Source organism: Ahaetulla prasina, chromosome 7, assembly GCF_028640845.1.
Source record: "Ahaetulla prasina isolate Xishuangbanna chromosome 7, ASM2864084v1, whole genome shotgun sequence".
Classification (NCBI taxonomy): Eukaryota; Metazoa; Chordata; class Lepidosauria; order Squamata; family Colubridae; genus Ahaetulla; species Ahaetulla prasina.
This window is the reverse complement of record NC_080545.1, coordinates 103,027,213-103,050,291: the sequence shown is the minus strand read 5'-3', so window position 1 is coordinate 103,050,291 and position 23,079 is coordinate 103,027,213. Positions and strand designations below refer to the sequence as shown.

General features: G+C 49.5%; 1 protein-coding gene across 1 annotated transcript in view; it reads left to right on the top strand.

The window, feature by feature from the left end:
- The window catches only part of SND1 (staphylococcal nuclease and tudor domain containing 1), a 121,386-nt gene that overhangs the window by 6,360 nt on the left and 91,947 nt on the right, over window positions 1-23,079 (top strand). The window contains exons 7-10 of the mRNA XM_058189994.1: window positions 654-812; window positions 1,537-1,643; window positions 2,280-2,370; window positions 4,747-4,860. Of these exons, the coding sequence (XP_058045977.1) occupies window positions 654-812; window positions 1,537-1,643; window positions 2,280-2,370; window positions 4,747-4,860 (471 nt within the window). The remainder of the gene's footprint in view (window positions 1-653; window positions 813-1,536; window positions 1,644-2,279; window positions 2,371-4,746; window positions 4,861-23,079) is intronic.

The window sequence follows — 23,079 nt, the reverse complement described above, 5'->3', positions numbered from 1 at the left end:
TCTCTCTCTCATCCTGGAGGTGGGGGGTCCCCATTATTGGCTCTGGAGCACTGAGAGACAGGACTTCTCCTGTCCACTCTGTCTTGTCAGGTTTTGTGTTATGCAAGGCGAGCATCTGAGCCTCCAGTTTATCCTGGTGCCTGTTCCAGCTTGGCTGCATGTATGCATGTTTGTGTATGCATGTATTAAACGTGCGTGCCCACCTCACCAGAGGTGACTCTAGGCGGCTTAGAGACATTCAATTAAAATATGCTATAAAACATTAAAACAAGCTACAGGCAGCTGCTACCTTCCTTCTGGGCGTGAAGTTAGGAGGGCTGGGTGAGGTTGGACATCGCTGGACCCCTGTTAAGTAGAACTCCCTTCTTCTGGCCCCAATGTGGCCTCTGTGCAGTTAGGAGGCCAAAGGCTTGAATTTCCCACCACCGTAATGGAGGCTGGTGGGGCGTTCTCTTCCAGAGCGCCCCCTCTGTCTCTGGGGTGGAGAGCGGGATGAAGTATATTCCTGTTCAGAGTCCTAGTAGCCTTGAGTGTGTGTGTGTGTGTGTGTGTGTGTAATGCATGCTTGGCATCAATCTTGTGGCATAGGCCGTTGTGGGTTCCCCTCTCTTTCCTGCCATGGAGCCCTGCCCTGACTAGCTCTCTCCTTCCAGTGCCCCACGTTCAAGCGGGAAGCAGACGGCACAGAGACCCCCGAGCCCTTTGCAGCAGAAGCCAAGTTTTTCACAGAGTCACGGCTGCTGCAGAGAGACGTGCAGATTGTCCTTGAGAGCTGCCACAACCAGAATGTCCTGGGCACCATCCTGCACCCGGCAAGTGGGGGCAGGGGGCGATGGTGACAGGGTGGTGGTGGCGGCTCTGTGATCTCTAACATCCTTGGGGCACCAAGCGGTTCATGGGAGCCCCTTCTGAGAGCGTGAAAGTGGCAAAGGCCTGCAGCAAAGGTATGAACCTTGAGGGGCTCAAAGGTTTCATGCTGAGGAAGGGGACTGGAATGAGGAGCGGATCCTGAGCAGAAATGTTGTCATTTTATGAAGCTGCCCAGCCCATAATGACTTGGGTAACATACAGGTTAAAAGCCAGCCAGCCAGATGCAGAGCGTGGTAAAAAAAACCCGGGCCTGTAGCGCTGCTCCGAAGGCTGGAGAGTCAGGGCGCTTTGATCCTCGAACGGGCAGGTGCCATGGCAGAGAAGGCATGGCGTCCTCAGAGTTCTCTTGCGTCCTTGGGATAAAAACGGGAGGGGTGGGTGCGCCGGTGGGCAGCCCCTCTGCCATGGACTCCCACCCAGGAGCCCACTGAGCTAAAGACTGCCTCTGAGCCCGGAAGCAGCAGGTCCGCCCCTGGTTCCCACCTCACTGCCCCTTTTCCCTCCCTCGGACTGGACTGGCCCTAATCTTGCCGGGGGGCAGCCAGAGAAGGGCTTTCTGCTTGAAGGGGGCTGGGAGAAGCAGTCTCAGTCTGGCAGCTGGAGCTGCCTTGGGGGAGAGGGAGTGGTTGCCGTGTGTCGCTGACGGCTGTCTTCTCTCCCACCCAGAACGGAAACATCACGGAGCTGCTGCTGAAGGAAGGCTTTGCGCGCTGCGTTGACTGGTCCATGGCTGTCTACACCCGGGGGGCAGAGAAGCTGCGGGCCGCGGAACGGTAATGCAGGCTATCCTGCCTGGGGCTCTTCCGGAGGGGCGGCTGCGCTCAGCTCCTCCTTGGAAGCCTCTGAGCAAGCTCCAGAGCAGCAAAACAGCTTTGCGGCTGACATTGAAGGCAGGGAGAGTCTGTGGTGGCACCGCTGGGCTGCTTGCCCTTCCCCCGAGGCCTTCTGCCCAGGCATGTGGGTTGTGACTGGGCCCTGCCTTAAGCTGCCGCTGGCCTTCTGCATCCCAGGCTCTTTCAGGGGGAAGCTGTTAAGTGCGAAGAACCCGCTGCGGTTGCTCTGCTGCTTTGCAGAAGTGTTGGGGTCTCTTGTGGATGTACGCAAAGTTGTTTGGGTTAGAAACGCTTTTGAGTCTGCTGCAACACTTTCAGCCAGTTGTAGCGGAGGTTTTCGACCTCAGGGGTGACCGTGTGGCACCTAGTTTGGACTCAGCAGCACCTCCAGGGGGTGGGCACTTGGGCTCGGGGATTTTTTGGCCTCTTCTCACCAAATGTGGGTAGAGCCCGCCTGCATAAATGCTCAGCTCTTCCTCTGCCAGTCGGGGCAGCCGGATTAGGTGGATGGGTCCTGGGGTTGGGTTAGGGTTAGGGTCCCGGGTCAAGCCTCCTGCCCTGTCCCTATCGGCCCAGGTATGCCAAAGAACACAAGCTGAGGATCTGGAGGGACTACGTGGCGCCCACAGCCAACCTGGACCAGAAGGAGAAGCAATTTCAGGCCAAGGTAGGTGAGGCCTTCCTGGAGAGCTCTGTGATTGATCGCCTGGGCTGCCTGTGCTCTCATCTGGTGGACTGGGCTGCTCCCTGGGATTGGGCCCAGGGGGCTTTGGGGGCTGTCCATAACTTGCTTTAGCTGAAAAGCAGGACGGGCCCCCAAATGTGCAGGTGCTCACTGCTCTTGCCCCCGAGACTGCCTGTCCCCCTGCTTTCTCAGGCGGCCAGGAACCCAAGACCGCCTGAGGAAGCGATGGCCTCAGGATGAGAACGGCTGCTTCTGTGGGAAGCCTCCCAAGGCTTGCAGATCCCTGTTAGATAGAAGTGTGGGGTAGCTTGGCTTATGCTCCACACACTGGGGGTGTTGCAGCCCTGTCCGGAAGATCTGGTGCTGTGGAGCTTGGAAACGGCCACCAGGTGTCGCCATTGCTGTGTCTGTCAGGGCATAAGAGGTAGCCCTGCTGGTGCTAAGAGGCCGGCTGGCTGGACTTCCTGGAAAACCCCTTGGCCCCCCTGCTCTGCTGCCCAGGGACCCTTCCAGACCTCAGCACCATCTTTCCCTTGAAGACTCCGGGGCTTCTGCTTGGCCACTCCTGCCCGGTTTGCGGGGAGGCAGAAGGAAGGTGGCATAGTCCCCTTGGCCCCCTTCCAGGCCTGGGGTTACCAGGAAGGGGGCAAGGAGCCCTGAAAGAGAGCTGGTACCTCCTCTGATCCAAGGCCTCCATTTTCCACACAGCTTTTAAATAAGGCTGGATTCTCCTTCTGCCCCTCTCCCCCACCCCCCAGAACCTTTCTGGAAAGGGAGGCGAGCTTAATGCAGCTGTCAGCAGCGGTGGTGATGGTGGGGCAGTTTCCACCACTTGGTTGCCTTGTGCTACTCGGTTGGGCCAATTATGTCTGGAGGGAGCCTGCTCTCCCCCCCCCCCACTGCTCTTCCTCCAGCCTCATGGTTGTCAGAGGGCCCCTGGGGAGTTTTGGAAGTAGAGCAGATCTTCAGCCAAAAACAGTTGAAGCCAAGAGTTAAGTATATTCCATTGGTGCATATTTTTAGCTACGTCCTACAGTGTCACCCAGAGTCTCACAAACGTATTAAAGTGAACAGTATACAAATTGAATGAATGAATTAGTGAAATATTTTTGGCTTCTGTAGTGAGACCATGATGGGCTCAAGAAGACTTCTTGTGGGCCATGAGCGTCCATCTGGGATGCCTTCTGGTCACCTGCAACCGAAAAGCCCAGCAACAGGCATTTATACCAAACAATAGCAGGTTTGGTTCTGAGGCCGCTTCTTCCACTTGCTGCCCTGACCTGAGCGCTCTCTTTACCCGGTTTACCCTCAATGGCCCCGGGTTTAGGGGAGGAGACAGAGCCTGAGGTCTGCCCATATCTCTGCTGATGCCTGAATGCAGAGATCATCTTTATCCGGGGCACAAGACCTGCCCTCCATCTGATGCCGGGGGTGGTCCTGCCATCCGTCGGAGTACCGAATGGGCCGAGGTAGCAAGAGCCCAGGGATTCCTTCGTGGGATTCATCCCGAAGGAGGACTGAGAGATGGGCTCTCCTGGCTCCCACCCCGATTGCAGGGGATGGGGGCAGAAGAGGAGGTGACCACGTGGGATTTGGAAAGGCTAACTAAGTGTGCCTGCATCCCAGGTCCTTCCAAAAAGTGCCTGGTGGGATCTCATCCACAGAATTCCTCAGGCCTCAGCGAGAAAGTTGGGGCCTTTCCGAAAAAGAAGTCACAGACCGTTTAGAAAAAAAATATGGGGCAGACAGCTCAGGGAAGGGGGGAGGATGCCCAGGGCACTTGGCAGGGAATATGCAAGTGTGGCCCATTTTTGGCTGAGGCCCCCCTGCAAAGGCAGTCCGGGAGAGCCTTGAAGTGGGTCCTGCACTTGGCTCTGGGTGCCATCCCCATCCTCTTCAGGCTGACCCTGAGGCTGTTATGGCCCACAGGACGCTGATGGCTGGCCTCTCCGGTCTCTGAGCTACTGTGCGCCCGGCCCTGCCGCAGCCTGCCTCTGAGGGGGTGCAGAGCTTTCGTCTCTCCCCACTGGCGGCATTCGAGGGGCTGCCCTTTGCAGAGCCGGGGGCTCCGGGCACGGGGATTCTTCGGCTCTGAAGCATCTTGGGGTGGTGAGGGAGGGGGACTGTAGCCGGAGTCCCCGTGAGTGAGTGAGTCCCCAGGGGCAGGCCTGGGTGGCTGGCGATGGCTGCTCCTTTTGCCTGGTGGGGGGCTCTCAAGGGAAGGGGGCGCAGCTTTCTGAGCTGCGGTGAGGCTGACCCTGCCCTGATCGGGTCTCTTCTTGGCAGGGAAAGGGCTGGGGTGGGGGCTTTGGTGGCCCAGGATACCCTGGCTCAGTCCCTGCTCCCTTCCTCTCCCAGGTGGTGCAGGTGCTCAACGCAGACGCCATTGTGGTGAAGCTGAATTCTGGGGACTACAAAACCATCCATCTCTCCAGCATCCGGCCTCCCAGACTGGAAGGGGAAGGCCCTCAGGTAGGGCATGGCTTTTGGGGTGGGTAGGGAAGGACAGGAGACATGGCGTCGGCTGATTCAGGATGATCTGGGTTTGGGTTTCAGCCCCGTCAAAGATCCTAATACTGGTATTGCCACACAGGCGGGCCCAGCTCGATGGGAGATTTGGTTTTAAGAGAAGAACAGCTTAGCCCCCCTCTCTGTCTCGGTTGGGGTCTCCCTCTGGGCCCCTCTTCTGCTGCCCTCTCTGGCATTTGCTTTTTTGGCTGGGAGCTGAGGCTTCTCCCGCTATCCGAGGAGGAAGAGGGGGCTGCTTGGTGCCAGGCAGGCCTTGGAGGTGCGTCTAGTTCCTTGGGTGGGCTTCAGCCTTGGGCTCCGGAGAAAGGGTGCCTTTCTAGGCCTGCTCCTTTCCTTCCCTCTGGGCACTCCTAGCAGGCGAAGGAGGAGCTGTCTCTAGCGCCGGTGCTCTTGAGCTGCTCTTACATCTGAGACAGGAGGGGCTTGGCTGCGGCGGAACAGCCAGCCTCTTGACTGGTGTCCTGTGGCAAAGGGGTGACAGGAGTCGTTAGTTGGAGTTTGGAAACCCGGCTTGCGACTGGTTCAGTTAAAGAAAGGCTGGATGTAGATACTACATAAAGATATTTTCGGGTGCTTCTAAATCAGGAGCCTCTTCCAGTAGACACCCACGGCCACATCTGGGGAGGGGCTGGAAAGAGGGGTTCTGGACAGCTTGCCCCGTCTTGGCAGGGCCATGGGGATGAGCCTCTATGGCTGACACCTGGGAAGGGAGCAGAGAGCCGAAGGAAGGCTTGATGGGCAGCTTCAGGAGCTGTGCACGTTATCTCCTTTCGGGGTTGAAGCCTAGCAGGTTGGAGGGACTCGAGCCAAGACCCGTCCAGTAACCACCCCATTTCACAGAGAGCCCCGGGGGAGTCCAGTGGCATCTCCCCCTCTTGGCTCCATGAGTGGCACAGCCTTGGCAGCCTCCAATTCTCTTCCAGCCGTTGGGCAATTAAGCCCCCTGTGCGGCTCCCTCCTTAAGGTTCCTGGAGTCTCCCAGATGACTGGGACTCCTCCAGGGCTGCACTGACCCAGCTGAGGAGGCCCCGCGATCTGCTCTCTTGCCTGGGGAGGCTGGCAGGCCTGGCCGGCTTTATGGGGAGAGGCACCCGGTCCCTCGAGGTGGAGAGCAGCCAGGAGCTGGGGAGGGGGCAGGCTGGGCTGAGGGTGAAGCGGAGGGGGCTGGGGAGAGGACTTCCCTCTTGTAAGTCAGGTGGGCTTCGGCAGACCTGGGCAGGTGGCGGATGCGCCCCTTAACCCCATGCAGTCCGAAGCTTTTGTCCACCGTGGGGCAAGTTCGTTATTCCACGCAGGAGTAGGAAGTCATGGCAGCGTGCAGAGAGAGGGGCCTGGCGTGTGCAGATCTCCTTGGCCACAGAATAAATTACTCCCTTGCGAGGCAGCCAGCGTGGTGTGTTCAGCACCCCCACCCAACCTCTGCCCGCCCTTCGGTGCATGTTTAAAGAAACGAGCCCCCCTCCCCCCCGCATGAAGTCCCTGTCTGCCTGCCTGGATGGAATGCCCCCAGGGGATGATGGGTTATAGTCAGTATGAAGGACTGAGGAGGGTGTATTTATTTCTTTCAAATATTTATCTAGCCGCCTCTCTTCTAACCAACTCTGGGTGTCTCCCAATCAAAAGTTAAAATGGCACAAAAACAGCAAAACCTGGAGCCAAATCAGTTCCGATGGATTACTATCTAATCACCTCCCAGTGCTGAGGGGAAAGGGGCCTCTGGTGGCTCAGACTGCTAAGACAGTCTGTTATTAACACAGCTGCTTGCAATTACTGCAGGTTCTAGTCCCACCAGGCCCAAGGTTGACTCAGCCTTCCATCCTTTATAAGGTAGGTAAAATGAGGACCTAGATTGTTGGGGGCAATAAAAGTTGACTTTGTATATAATATACAAATGGATGACGACTATTGCTTGACACAGTGTAAGCCGCCCTGAGTCTTCGGAGAAGGGCGGGATATAAATGCAAATAATAAAATAAAAATAAAAAATAAAATAAAAAATAAAGCCAGGTCTTCCACGGGGCAGAGGCTGCCATGGAAAAGGCCCAAGCGCCCGTCAGGTGGCCCTCTTTGGGGGACCAGCAGCATGCCCATGGTGGGGCAGGCAGATGGGCTTAGGCTGGCTCTGGGGCACGTAGGGCTTTAAAGGTGAGGACCAACACCTGGAATCTTCCCCCCTCCCCCAAGAAACTGGAGGCAGAACCTCCCTCCGGCCTGGGATTCTCCTAGCTCACTTGTGCTTGGCCTTAGGTGGGAGAGGCGGGGCCTGCAGCAAAAGCTTTTCTTACCTGGCTAGGAGGAGGAAATGGAAGATGCATGAGGACTTGGGAGGGGGGCTGTCCTCCAGTGGTGTCTGCTTGCCCCGAAATTTTGCTCCTTTTGGGAGGTAAGAGAAGGAATTGTATTTGGGCCCAAAAGTTCTGCTGATGTTTCTCGGCACGTTGAAACTCGTGGCAGCCCCTGCCCCATATTTAAAAAATGGATTATATTGTGATGCCTGGAAAAGGCTGGAAACTGATGGACCCTCCCCCCCCCTCCCCCCCCCCCCCGCTGCTTTCTGGATTATGCTTTCCCTTTTTCGATTTGGGAAGTTGAGATCTGGAGGCGTCTTTCTGTTAAAACTGCTGTTGGCCCATTTGCACCTCACAGGATGCACCTTGTGGAGGAGGTGATGCGCCCAGCTGCGAGCAGTCCTGGGGGGTCCCCCTCCAGGGAATGCTCATTGCAAGGGGAAGGAGTTCTGCTCAGCCTCCTTAGCTGATCTCAGCTTATTTCCACCTTTGGGCGGGGGCAGAGCTGGCATTTGGGGAGCCTGGGCTGGAACCTCTGCTTTGCTCGGAAGCCCCTCGGGGCAAGAGGCCAGCAAAGGACTCGTTTTAGCCTCTCGGACTCTCCTGAAATAGATCTCACTTGTTCATTTCATTTATATAAGCCTCAGACTCCTAGCGAAGAAGATCATTACATGGGAATGCAATTTTTCCAAAGGCAACAATAATAATAAGGGAGGGGTAGCAGAAGATGATGGCAGGAGGTGTGGATTTCCCCTAGCGCTGCAGCTGCCTCCAGGAAAAGGCCAAGAGGCTGGAGGCCTCAGCTGGGCCAAGAGGCAGAGGATGGAGGACCAGGCGCCTTCTGGTTGCTTCAGAGGTTCCTCCCCCACCCCGCCTCCAGCTTGGCTCATCATGGCCCCTGGTGCCTTTCTGGCGTCTTGGATTGGCCTGGCGTCTGGGGGGCTTTGTGGTGTCACCCCCAAGTTTGCGTCCCACCCACCACCACACCCCGGCCGCTCTGTGGAGCCTCCTGTGACCTGGCCTCAGCTCCTGTCTTTCCCCATCAGCTCCCGCTCGGCTTGGGAGATGCCGCTGCGTGTTTGTGCTACAAGCAAGGCGGAAAGGCTACAACCGCGTTGTAAACAAGGCCACAGGAACAGTGACACACGTTCGTTTTCTGTAGTAGAGCAGGGAACATGAAAATTTAAAGCTGAGCATCTCAGTTTAATGATCCAAAGAAATTGTTCCTGTTACCTTGTTTGAGCACGAGAGCACTTCGGGTCATTCATCAGTCTGTCTCGGAAATAAGAATGCAAGCGTCAACTTCCCAACCAGCGCTCCTGTGTCTGAACATCCCGGCCACTGGGCTCCCTCCTGGCAGCCGGGGCTTCCCCCCTCCCCCTCCCCAGTGTGTCTTAGGCAGAGCCCCCTTGCCCCTCCCCACAAAGGAAACTCTGGCAGGAATTGGAGCTGCCCATTTCCATGCTCCAAACTGGGCCCAGGATGCTGGGAATAGCAGCTGTCCGTCCGTGCTCACTCCCTTCTCAGGGCCCGGGCCTTTGCGTGCTGGTGGCAACCATCCTTCGGTGTGATGTGTTGCATCCAGAATGAAGCAGCAGCAGCAGCGGTGCAGCTCCCTCAATATCTGTGGGCTGAAGCAAAGCCAAGCCCTTCCTGCCGGCCTAGCCGTAGCCCCTCCTCCCCACTTGTTGAGGGATCAGGCAGGTCTCTGTCCACCTCCCCTCTCTCTGATAGGTCTGCGGGCCCCCTTCGCCCTGGCTGCTGGCAGCTGTTCTGCTGAGAAGCAGGAAAGGTGGACCCAGTGGGCGGGCTTCCTCCTGGGGCGAACCAGGGTCAGGGACAGAAGCTGATCCTGCTTAATCTGGTTCTGGCTGAGCTTCTTTCGGCAGGCTACAGGAAGACGTCTGGCTGGTGGGCGATCTTGTGGCTTACTAGGCCTTGACCGTCTGGGTTTAGGTTTGTTCCTCTGCAAGTTGTGCTGTGTTAATAACAGAGTTAAATCCTTCTGCCAGCCATTCATTCAGCTCCACGGCTGCACGTTGTCCTTAGTCCAAGTAGCTCCCTGCAGGATGACAGGCGATGGCCGTAATCTGCTCCCAGCTGCAGGGCGGGGCGGCAAACGGGGGCTTGCGGCTCCCTGCCTGAGAGGAAGGGGCTGCCCGGGCTCCAGCCTGCTTCTGGGGCTGGACTTCCCAGGCCTACTCTGGCACCTTTGCGCCAGGCTGGCTCGGTGTATGCATTTTTACATGTGCATGCACAAATATGCAGTAAGAGCTACAGTTTCTGAAGGGAGCAGTTATTTTCCTAAAAGGTCCTAGCAAAGACTCTCAAATCAGCCGCTTCCCCCCAACGATCCAAGCATGGGGGGCTCGTTTCTCAGTAGAGTGGGACTGTTAGAGCCCGAGGGCAGCCAAGCTGGTCGAGACATTGCCTCCAGCTGCCCAGCGGCAGAGCGACGGCGAGTGAGAGCCTTCCTTCGGGATTGCTTGGGGCCAAGTACCCCGAAGGGCTTTCTCCGCTGGACTACTTCCCACTAGGGGTGGTGGTTAAGGGGCTTCCCTTGTTGGTTGGCCTGGCCAGGCCAGGCGACAGGGCAGGATGGGAATGGTCACCCTGCTCCCAGCAGGCTCCAGCCTGGCTTCTAAAAGGATGTTGTGATTGCCACATGTGATTAGACAAGCCTGGGGTTGTCTGCCGTGGAAGAGAGGCCTTTAGTGGTCTGGGGGAGCTGGAAGGTCCCATGCCCACTCTTTGCCCATCAGCTGCACTTCTTGAGCCAGCGAATGCCCCGGGGGGGGGGTGTGGTACTCTGTCAGACGCAGCTGTGTGGCACCCTCTTCTCTCCTTCGACCCATCCTGTGTCTGCTGGGCTCCCCTGCCTGGTGGGGCAGGGAGGGTCACAGGGGTCTGGGAGACTCTGGGTGGCCTGTCAGCATCTGTTCCTGGACTCCCCTCTGCTGATGGCTGGCCCTTCTCACTTGCTCTGGGTGACGGTGGCAGCAGCGGCAGCAGCATGGATCAGGGGAGTCGATCTCCTGGCGGGGGTCGGTGTGATGCAGGGGGGGCTTAAGGGAGAGAGGGCTGGCGGACTCTGACGTATTTGGGGGCTCCTCCTTGGCCCCCTGGCTAACGGGCCCCTGGGGGCAGCTTGGCTCTCCTGTACTGCTGGTGTCAGGCAAGCCTGGACTTGGGGTCTCGCTGGGTGGCTTTTGGGCTCACCCCTCTGCACTCCACTTTGAGCTTTGGGGGGCCGGAGGGATGGTGGTGTTCTGGCCAGCAAGGATCCCTCCGGCTGACCCCCTCTTTGGAGTTGATGCACAGACTAAATGTGATTAAAAAGTGCTGGCTTGATGGGCTCTTTCTGGTGATGCCAGCTTCAGAATGGGGGTACACCCCCCCTCCTTAGCTGTTCTGACTCAGCAGAAAAGGAGATGCACCCGGTAAGGTATAATTATGCATTTTCTGGATGTTTTGCATGAGAGATTCTGAGCCTGTGAGACTCTCCTGTGTTTGTTATCTCCTTTGAGGGAAGAAGTACCCGTTTTCTCTGGCAGCATCTGTTCAGTGGGTCCTGGGATGCCTCATTTTGTGGACAGAGCGCTGGGCTGAGCCTCGCCTTCTAGAGACCCAGCAGGCTCAGCTGAGGTGGAGTTTCCTCAGTTGTCTCTTTGTAAAAATGGGGACTTGTTTCTTCCGGTGAGGGGAAGGCAGGACAGGTTCCCAAGGCTGTGGCTAATGGTCTTTCCACTGCCTTGCTAAGGAGCCCATCCTTGCCGCCTCCCTGGTCCTACGGCCAGCTCCAGGGCACTTTTGTCATTCCAGAGAGAGGCCAAAAGAGGCTCCATTCCAGCTGGAGAGAGGGTACATGGTTTAGCGAACCCTTTCTGGATTGTTTCCCCTGTTAAATAAATAACAGGGTGGTTCCGTTTCGTCTTGGTTGTGGTGAGCTGCCTAGGATCGCTATGTAAGATGGACAGCCGTAGCAGGTTTTTTTAAAAAAAAATCTACAGAACTTGTAAGCAAGATAGGCTACTACTTACGGTTGGGAATTGGAGTGTCACATTTGGAAGTATTAAGGAAGAAAATATAGTTGGGCCGTACGACCTAGGAAGCAGAAGTAAAGCAGGAGGAAGCTTTGTGGGTTAGGCCCGTTCAGTGATTTCTTGGTTGCCAGCACAGTCTCCCAACAGCCCGACTGCCTCTGCTGCTGCCTGCGCGGACCTCTTCAGATGGATCCCACAGAAATCGGATTGACAGCCTCGTCGGCTGAAGGAGCCAGAAGAGCTGAGTTCTCATAGCGAAGACGTGGCCAGAGGCTGCCTGTGGAAAAGGCCCCAAACTGCTCATCTGCGGGTCGCATCCGAGTCAAGCCGAGGTGGAAGAGAACAGAGTCGCCAGCTCCACCAGATGAACTCGGCTGCATAGCTGTGCACTTGAGGAAAAGTTCGGGAATTGCTTGGAAGCCCTGAACCTCAGTGGCAGAGAACCAGGGGAGCACCAGAAGAGACTGCCAGGGAGGAAGGAAGAGCAGGAAGCCAGCCACATGCCTGTGGAACAAGCTGTGGAAATTGGGATGAGAAGGGAGGCCAAAGCCAGGAAAGTCTCAGGATTGATGATCGGTCGGTCATTAAGTGCCAATGGGCTCTCAGCAGTGAGGATCTGTTCCCAACCTAGTCCCTCAGGACCTGTGTCTGAAGAAGGATAGTTTGTGCCTCGAGTGGGTTGATCTGTTCAATGATCCACCGGTTGTTCTTGGCTGTCTACGATCTGCTCTGGGGTCTTCACCATCACAAAGTTCAGGAGCATCCACACTTCTTCAGAGTCCAACTTTTACTTCCCACAGTGTCATTCATCACAAGGCTGGCAAAATTCTGATCTTTGTAGGCACAGGCACATCGTGGCATCTGAAGATCTTTTCCAAGGCCTTCGTGGCTGGTCTGTGGCACGTTTCTTGGCTGCTTAATCCTAGAATGCAGAAATACTTCGATTATCTGTGTTGTCCGTTCTAAGGATGATTGTTGTGCCTGTTGTCATTACTTTGGTCTTCCGTTTATTTTAATCCCATTTTTCTCACTGTGCCCCTTGACTTTTATTTCTGGAACTAGAATAATTTTTTTTAACCTTTTTTTTTATCTTCCACCTCCCTTTTTTATTTCTCCTTTCCATTTAATTTTTATTGGACTGTGGTCCACCCAGATGTTTGTTGCAATTTCTCTTTCCAATATTTCTTTTGCTGTTTCCAGGTCCATCTGTACCATGTCTATTCTGGACCACGATTGGTGGGGATTGGAGAAGAAAGTATATTGGGTCTTTTGTGGATTATTTTCTCTCCATGTATCTTTCAGATTTAATTCTTGGATCATATCAAAAAATACTGTTGGTAGGGTTTTCCTGTCGTGATTTTTTTTGTTCCTGTTTTATAGTCTTTTTTTGGATCTATCACTCCATTGAAGTCTCCTAGTATACAAATATTATCAAATTCTAGCGTTAGTAATTGTTTGTGTAGTTTGCTATAATATTCTTTCTGTCCTATGTTTGGTGCATATATAATTGCAATGACTACTCTTCTTTGTTTTTTTTGTTTTTTTTTTATTCAAAAAGTTTTACAGAAATTTTCCCCCCCTTTCCCCCACCTCCCCTCCCCTCCCTTCACAACCCCCTCCCCGACTTCCGTCCCAACTTAATTATACCCCTACAATCATCGATTCCTAACTTCCCCCAAAAACAATAAAAAATAATACATCATAATCATTCAAAAACAGTCTGATAACTCTTAGTCTGATATCTACATTGAATATAGTCAATCCATTTTTTCCATTCCTTTAAGTATCTTTCTTGCGTATTGTCTTTCAAAAAGGCTGGTATCTTCGCCATCTCAGCCAAATTGGCAACTTTCAATATCCATTCTTCTATTGTAGGTACTTCTTTTTTCTTCCAGTATTGTCCTATTAGTAATCTTGCTGCTGTTATTAGATTTAAAATCAATTTAGTCTCAATTACTGTACAGTCCGTAATAATTCCCAACAGAAAAAATTGCGGCAGGAACTTTATCTTCTTTTTCAAAACATTTTGTAAAATCCACCAAATTTTTATCCAAAAGGCCTTTATATCCTTACAAGTCCACCAAATGTGAAAATATGTAGCGTCATCACAATTACATCTCCAACATTTTGCTTGCATATGTGGATACATACATGATAATTTCTTAGGATCTAAATGCCATCTATAAATGCCATCTATGTCTAGTTTAATAAAAAGGACTAGGGGAGACATGATAGCTGTGTTCCAATATCTCAGGGGTTGCCACAAAGAAGAGGGAGTCGGGCTGTTCTCCAAAGCACCTGAGGGTAGAACAAGAAGCAATGGGTGGAAACTGATCAAAGAAAGAAGCAACTTAGAACTAAGGAGAAATTTCCTGACAGTTAGAACAATTAATAAGTGGAACGACTTGCCTGCAGAAGTTGTGAATGCTCCAACACTGGAAATTTTTAAGAAAATGTTGGATAACCATCTTTCTGAGATGGTGTAGGGTTCCTGCCTAGGCAGGGGGTTGGACTAGAAGGCCTCCAAGGTCCCTTCCAACTCTGTTGTTATGTTATGTTATGTTATAAAACATTTTATAAAAAGTTTCCCTCAGATTCTGTGCCTGCATGAATTTAACATTTCTAACCCAAATTTTCCCCCATATTGCCAACATTATTGGTTCCTGAATATTCTGTGCCCATTTTATCATACAGTCCTTTACCAAATCCTTTTCCGAATCTATTTCAAGCAACACATTGTACAGTCTCTTTATATGCTCTTTATATGAGAGAAAAAACTCTTCTTTGTTTTATATAAATTTCTGTTAGTAATGTCCTTCCCTCTTGGTCTGCGAACAGTTGTTTAGGCCTCAGCCATTCCTTTATGTATGCTGCTATTCCCTGTTTTTTTTGGATTCGGCTAATGATGTAAATAACTTTCCTAACTTGAGGGCTTCCAAAATACGACTTTTTTCCTTTTGTATGTGCACTTCCTGTAGGTATATGATATTCATATTTAATTTTTGTAACTTTGTTATTGTCTGTCTTCTTTTTATGGGTGAATTTAATCCGTTTATGTTAACTGAAAACAAATTCACCTCTTCTTCCATCTTGCTACTTATTAGTCAGTCCTGCTTCTCTTATCTCTTTTGGTGTCTCGTCTGTACTCCTTCTCTTTCTTGGGGTCCCTGTTTTGTTGCCTCTCTCAATTCTTGGTCTATTTCGCTTTCCTCTGTCAAGTGTTCCTCTTGGCCGTTCGATTCAAGTTCCTCCCTGCTGTCCGATTCTTCTCCAAAACATTGTTCATAGAACTCCTGGGCTTTGTCAACCATGTCAACTCTTACTTTTTTTCCCCGCCAGGATATTAACATTCCTTCGGGGACTAACCAACGAAACGTAATTCTTTTTTTTATTAATTTTGAGGAAAGGAACTGATAATTTCTTCTTTTATCTCGAATCCTTTTCAGTAGTTGTTTTAGTATAATAATTTCCTTTCCCTTATAGATTATTTGTTCTTCTCTTGTTCTTCTATAAATTTCATCTCATACTGATTTTTTTGTGAACCTTACATGAACTTCACGAGGAAGCCTATGCCGTCATGCATAGTTGATATGTACACGACATGCTTTGTCGATATTATTTTGGATTTCCTGTTTGTTCATTTGCAGCGACTCCACCAACACTTCCATCCTGAGGTTACAAAGGTCTTCTTCTTTATTTCTTTTATGTTCTGGAATCTTAAGTAGAAAGAAGATCTCTCTAATACTAAATGAATTATTGTCTCTTCCATCTCTCTATTTATTGCTATTAATTTCTCTGCCGTGTCTTCCAGCTTCTTTTCAGTTTGTTCTATTCTTGCCTCTACCTGTTTAATTCTTTGCTCGTTTTTTGCTATCGTTTCTTGAATCTTTTCCATCTTATCATCCAATTTTTTAATGTCTTCTTTCATTTCTTCATGGTTGTTAGTCACATCATTACTTCCTGAATCATGTTTAATGCTATTTGTATATTCTGCAGTGTTGGAACTGATCCTGGTTTCTCAGCACTTGACATGTTAATTTTTGTCCTGCAGGAGAGGCTATTCCTGAGGTTGCTTTCTTAACTGTTTTTGTAACTGTGGATGTATTTGACATTTTGAGTGCTTGAAAAAAATAGTTCCACCGTACCATACAGAGTTTAATCCTATATTATAGAGAGGTCTACCTTTTATCTCTACCAAGATTATACTAAATAAGATACAAATGTAATATAATCAAATGTATGATATATTTACTATCCACTATTAATATAGCAATCAACTATTATATACAACACTATTTTTACCTATTCTTATCTATTTGAAATCAAACACACAATATCTTAAGTTAATCCTAAATTAATATCTTAAATCAATCCAGCTAAGCAAATATAAATATAAATATGATGAACAAAGAAGCAAGACCAATTCTATAATCAATTTATAAATCTATAAAAAGGGAAGTATTTTATAGCTAGATATAGGTATATAGAAAAAGAGAGAGGGGAACAATTAATATATTGTTATTAATATAACAATTAATATATTGTTATATACTGGGCAGGGGGTTGGACTAGAAGACCTCCAAGGTCCCTTCCAACTCTTTATTGTTATTATTATTAGAATCTATTCAATAAAAAGTATAGAAATATTTCAATATTGTTCAATATTCCAGTCCGGTTTCCGGCCCGGCTACAGCACGGAGACGGCTTTGGTCGCGTTGGTGAATGATCTCTGGAGGGCCAGGGATAGGGGTTGCTCCTCTGCCCTGGTCCTATTAGACCTCTCAGCGGCTTTCGATACCATCAACCATGGTATCCTGCTGCGCCGGTTAGAGGGATTGGGAGTGGGAGGCACCGTTTATCGGTGGTTCTCCTCCTATCTCTCCGACCGGTCGCAGACGGTGTTGACGGGAGGGCAGAGGTCGGCCCCGAGGCGCCTCACTTGTGGGGTGCTGCAGGGGTCGATCCTCTCGCCCCTTCTGTTCAACATCTACATGAAGCCGCTGGGTGAGATCATCAGTGGTTTCGGTGTGAGGTACCAGCTGTATGCGGATGACACCCAGCTGTACTTTTCCACACCAGACCACCCCAACGGTTATCAAGTGCTGTCCCGGTGTCTGGAGGCCGACGGGTCTGGATGGGGAGAAACAGGCTCAAGCTCAATCCTCCAAGACAGAGTGGCTGTGGATGCCGGCATCCCGGTACAGTCAGCTAAATCCGCGGCTGGCCGTCGGTGGCGAGGCACTGGCCCGATGGAGAGGTGCGCAACTTAGCGTCCTGGATGAACGGCTGTCTTTAGAAGACCATTTGACGGCCGTCTCCAGGAGAGCGTTCTACCAGGTTCGCCTGGTGCGCCAGTTGCGCCTTTCTGGACCGGGATGCCTATGCACGGTCACTCACGCTCGTGACGTCTCGCCTGGATTACTGCAATGCTCTCTACATGGGGCTCCCTTGAAGGGCATCCGAGGCTGCAGTTAGTCCAGAATGCGGCTGCGCGGGTGATAGAGGGAGCCCTCGTGGCTCCGCAAGACACCTATCCTGCGCAGACTGCACTGGCTACCTGTGGCCTTCCGGGTGCGCTTCAAGGTTTTGGTGACCATCTTCAAAGCGCTCCATGGCATAGGGCCGGGTTACTTACGGGACCGCCTACTGCTACCGAATACCTCTCACCGACCCGTGCGCTCTCATAGAGAGGGACTCCTCAGGGTGCCGTCAGCGAGGCAATGTCGTCTGGCGACACCCAGGGGAAGGGCCTTCTCTGTGGGGGCTCCCACCCTCTGGAACGAGCTACCCCCAGGACTTCGTCAGCTTCCAGACCTTCGGACCTTCCGCCGCGAGCTTAAAACATACTTATTTATTTGCGCAGGACTGAGTTAGATTTTAAATTTACGGGTTTTAAATTGGGTTTTATTTTTATATATTTTTTAGTTATTGGGCTTTTAGAATAAGTTTTTTAATATTGTTTTTATGCTGTATTTATGTGTTTTTTAAGTGCCTGTTAACCGCCCTGAGTCCCTCGGGAGATAGGGCGGTATACAAATATGATTAAATAAATAATAAATAAATAAACAATATATAACATATATAAAAGGTAAAGGTTCCCCTCGCACATACGTACTGGTCGTTGCCGACTCATCTTCGTTTCAAAGCACTGTCCGAAGACATCTCCGTGGTCATGTGGCTGGCATGAATCTACGCCAAAGGCGCACCAAACACTGTTACCTTCCCACCAAAGGTGGTCCCTATTTTTTCTACTTGCATTTTTACATGCTTTCGAAACTGCTAGGTTGGCAGAAGCTGGGACTAGTAACGGGAGCTCACCGCGTTACATGGCAGCACTAGGGATTCGAACCGCTGAACTGCCAACCTTTCGATCGACAAGCTCAGCTGTCTTAGCCCCTGAGCCACCATGTCCCTATATAAAAGACAGTCAATAGAATAGAATAGAATAGAATTTTATTGGCCAAGTGTGATTGGACACACAAGGAATTTGTCTTGGTGCATATGCTCTCAGTGTACATAAAAGAAAAGATACGTTCATCAAGGTACGTTCATCAATTGATTATAATTAGATCCCACTCCAGTGTTATCACCCTAGTAATCAGTTTTTCTTTCTTTCTTTAATCTTTATGCTTTCTAGATTCACTGCTATTTAGCGTTCTTCGAGGTGGGAGATGGTTGCTATCAATAAATTGCACAGTCACTGTCCCTGCTCCACATCTTTTTTGTCTCTCTCTCTCTCTCTTTTATTTTCCTTTCCAAGAACGATCTGTTGTTCCTCTGCTCTCAGTATAAATCCCACACTAATCTCCCAGTCTTTAAGCACGGCAGTCTTTTAGATCACCATTCACAATACGTAAGTACTTTCAGTCTCGGTCCATTCAATACTGTCTCTTTCTGCTTACTTTCCCCCCCCCCCCTTTTCTGCTCCCACTGCTTAGGCACCGCTTTTTACACTTTGGAGCTCACTCAGTCAGTTCTTGGCAGATTTCCTCAGCTTAGAGAAGTAGTATAGTGTCCTATTTCTGCTTAAACTTTTACCGCAGATACTCTCTGCTGTTTATCATTCTTTCACTTCCTGGCCATTTGCTCGGGCCATCAGGCCTCTGGGCCTAGCCGAAGGAGCAGCCGGTCTCTTCTGTCTCGGATTCCACCTTCTGCTGCGCGGGATCGCCCTTCACCCCGGCGCCTCCAAGGGTTCCCTTTTCTTTTGCTGACCTCTACAGGGTCCAACTTTATCGTTGCGGGTCTCCAGACACACAAAATTGGGCAAAAAGAGCAGAGTCCTGTCTTTCTACACCACACCAGCATGACGCCACCCCCCATCTAATGCTGCTTCTCTTGGGTCATTGAGGGCATTCCGCCGGGTGAGTGGGCTTCAAGAGACCCTTGACAGAAAAACTGGGCAGCTGCATTTATTTTATTTTTTTTACATGTTTTATTTGTTTATATAACATTCAATTTTCATCAAACAGTTTGTGTTCTGGGTACAGTTACGTTTAGATAGTCATATTACACACATCTGTTGTGATATTATCACCATATTGATAATATAATATAATAACATTAATACTTAACACTTCACATCATCTTCTTTAATAACTGTCCACTTTACCATTTCCTTTTTTTTATATATCTCCTCCTTTCTAATTTCTGTTTCTGTTATCTAGCCATTGATAAAATATGTCCCATATCAGAAAATATTTGGTTTCTTCTTTATCCTTAATAGTAAGCGTTAGTCTGTCTGTCCATTTCTGCACATTCTAATATTTTCTTAATTACATTCCCCTCAGACGGGATCTCATCGTTTTTCTATTGTTGCACAAATACAATTCTAGTTGCAGTTAGTATGTGCAGGATCAAATATGTAGTGCTTTTTATCATATTTTTCTGGTAGAATGGGCAGCTGCATTTCTCTCTTCGACTGCTGGGAAAGGGCCACTTACCTGGGCTGCCTTGTCAGGCGCTATGAGTGATAGGAGACAGCATCCTCTCTTCTGCGATTGGGAGAGCCGCTTCGTCGTTGCTGAGCCCACCAGTAAACCTGGACGGCCACTCCAGGACCACCTTCTTCTTCTGCACTTTGCCTTCCTCTGTTCAGTTGCTCTGGATTGCTGGAGGCCTGCTTCATCCATCCACAAGCTCGCCTGGAATTCAGCAGTTGCCAGTACCGTAATGTCCTTCCTTTAGACAAAACAGAAGAACCTGTGTCAGTCTGTCCTGGCTGCCCGAGGCAATGAGGAAGCAGGCTTTGTGAAGCCGCTAGCTGGCTGGCTTGAAGGGCAGACGGGCAGCTGAGTTGGGAGGCTGGACTGAAGCATGCCTGCCCTCCCCTCACTGGAGACAGGAGGGTCCTTGACCTGCCAGGCCTCTTGGAGCTGCCAAATGCTGGCTCCTGAGGTTCTCCTCTTACTCGGATAATGCAAAACGGGTGCAAAACAGGGATCCCCCCCATGAACCTGCCCGTGCAGTGCAATTTTCTTTTATCTGTTGGCTGTTGGATAGATAACTCTCCTTTGCCAATTGATGATGCCACCATTTAGGCTTGGGAACTCTGTGAGGACTCATGGGTTTCTTGGCCGATTACAGAGCAGAAGATGCGCTAGCCGAAGAGGACTGTCAAGGGCTGGTAGGCTCAGATCCATCTTGCTCCCAGCTGGGTCCTTCTGGAGTACAGTTTTTACGCTGGCCGTTCTGTGTATCCATTTAATTATCCTGCAACCGGTCCTCGCCTGGATAGACTGCTAATGAGTCTGTCACATGACATTTTGTCAAATGCCTTGCTGAAATTAAGATACATTACATCCTTGGCATTCCCCCATCCACTATGGACATTGCCGGGTCCAGAGGCAAGATAAGGTGAGTGTGGCAGACTGGATGGTGACCAAGGCTTGTTGAGCCATTGCTGCCCTGTTTTCAAGGTGCCCATCCATCAGCCTCTTTATTTCCTGCTTGAAATCTTTCCAGTATCCTCTTTTCCTCTTCTGTGAAGGAAGGTGAGCGCTTCTTCCCAGAATCTGGCATTTTGCCCCGGCTTCTGCAGTTGCCATCATTGAGATTTGTAGGCTCAAGTGCTGGTCACCCAGGCTTGGACATGAACGCAAATACCACATAAGTAGGTCTTGTATCCCCTTCCATCAGCTTCACAATATCAATCCTGCCCATTAGAAAAAAACGTGTGCCATTGTGGGAATCTAAACAGGAGCCAAGTGACACACCTCTTGATCACAGGCAGCCATTTTGCCTGTAGCTTGTGGTCTACTTTACCAATTTCTTGCTGCAGTGGTGAAATTCAAAAAATTTCCCTACCAGTTCTGTGGGCATGGCTTGGTGGGGTGGCTTGGTGGTCGTGTGACTGGGTGGGCATGGCTTGATCATGTGACTGGGAAAACCAACTATCACACTTTACACAAAAATAACACAAAAGCTACACAACTGACTCACACACAGTGCAAAAGCAGCTGGACTTCACATAAAACGGCCTCTGCTACAAGCAGGATCCTCACAGAGTCACAGAGAGCTCAAAAACAAACTCACACTTTACACAAAAATATCAGTTTGGGCAATAGGTAGTAAAAAAATACTTGAAAAAATAAAAGAAAAAGTTCTGACTGGCACAGCTGATTTGTCACAGCTGATCGTTGGAATCTTTATTTTACTTTTTTTTAAACTTTTTTTTACTATCTATTCGCCCGAACTGGTAGTAAAAAAATGCTATTTTTTTTTAAAAAAAGTTCCAACGATCAGCTCTGCTGCGTGATCATCAGAACTTTTTTTTTACTTTTTGAAGCATTTTTTTACTACTGGTTCCAGTGAACCAGTAGCATTTTTACTACCGACTCAGGCGAACTGGCCCGAACCGGTAGCATTTCACCCTGCCTTGCTGAAGTCTGAATATACTATGTCCACAGCATTTTGCAGGTCTACTAATTTAGTCATTTTGTCAAAGAATGAAATAAGATTGGTTTGGCATGATTTTAACAAACCTGTGTTGGCTTCTTTTTTTTTTATTGAAAAAGTTTTAAAAAACAAAAACATTTCCTCCTTTTCCTCCCCCTCACAGCCCCTTCCCCTCCCTTCTCTTCCTCCCCGCTTCCCGGGTCAATCACAAGGTATTGTTATACATATACAAAACACAGAGTAAGATTTTCCCTTCTAATCCAGTTAGCCTCATCCGAGCCTTTTCATTTCCTGACCTCCCCCATTACATTCTAAAATAATACTTCCTAATTATTCAAAGGCAATCTGATATCTCTTAATCTGATATCTGTTTTGTAAATAACCCATTTTTTCCATTCAATTAAATATCTTTCCTGCGTATTGTCTTTCGAAAAGGCTGAGATTTTTGCCATCTCAGCCAAGTTAGTAACTTTCAATATCCATTCTTCTATTGTAGGTAATTCTTTTTTCTTCCAATATTGTCCAATCAGCAGTCTTGCTGCTGTTATTAAGTTCAAGATCAATTTAGTCTCAGTCACTGTACAATCCGTTATAATTCCCAAAAGGAAAAATTGCGGCAGGAACTTTATCTTCTTCTTCAAGACATTTTGAATAATCCACCAAATTCTTATCCAAAAGGCCTTAATTTTCTTGCAAGTCCACCAAATATGAAAATATGTAGCATCATCACACTCACATCTCCAACATTTCGCTTGGATATCAGGATACATACATGATAATTTTTTGGGATCTAAATGCCATCTATAAAATATCTTTTCCCTTAGATTCCGTGCTTGTGTAAACTTAACATTTCTAACCCAGATTTTCTCCCATATTGCCAACATTATTGGTTCCTGAATATTCTGTGCCCATTTTATCATACAGTCCTTTACCAAATCCTTTTCCGAATCTATTTCAAGCAACACATTGTACAGTCTCTTTATATGCTCCTGGGACTGATTTCTAATTTGCTTTATTAAATTTTCCTCCCTTTGCATTATACCAATTTTTTGATCTTCTTTCCATCTAGCACTTAGTTGCCCATATTGAAAGCAAGTATATTTCCTCCCTTCTTCATTTAATACCTGTAAAGATTTTAATTTCAAGCTACCTCTTTCAGCATACAAAAGTTCTTTATAAGTAATCATTTCCTATTTATGTTCTCTATTTATATTCTCTATTGCATGTTTGGGGCTTGCCCATATAGGAATCTTATAGTCTAGTTCAGGGGTGTCCAAAGTTTTTTGAGTGAGGGCCAAATACAGAAAAATAAGCAAAGGCCCGGACCACGGGGGGGAGGGGGGGGCTAAATTTTTTGTACTAGTTCTGTGGGCGTGGCTTATTTTGGGGTGTGGCTTGGTGGTCATGTGACTGGTGGGCGTGGCTAACTCCTCATGTGACTGAGTGGATGTGGATATGGGCATAGAAACTACTCAGAGGGCTAAAAAAAGTAATTTTTGACCAGTCCTCATGACCATCCTCACATTTATGCCCATTGCAGCATTTTTAACAACCATATCACTCATTTCACAACTGCTTCTCTTCACCACGGTTACAAGATAGGGTGCAAAATGTAAAGATAGTTGTAGGTGTGAGGACCAGTCAAAAGTGTGAGGACAGGTCAAAAATAACTTTTTCAGCCCTCTGAGTAGTCCCTATGCACAAAATGCTGCAACAGGCATAAATGATGACCGGTCATAAGTGTGAGGACTGGTCAAAAGTGCGATATAGTTTTTGTCTGGAGCCATTCTGCACACTTCCCCCCATCAAGCTGTTATTCGCCCTCGCGCCTCACCTGTTCTCGATGCGGTCTTCTTCTTTTCCGCCAGAGTCCCAGCTGCTTTCTATCAGTCTGCAGGGTGCAAAACTGTCACGCTGGGAGATCCTGCAGCATG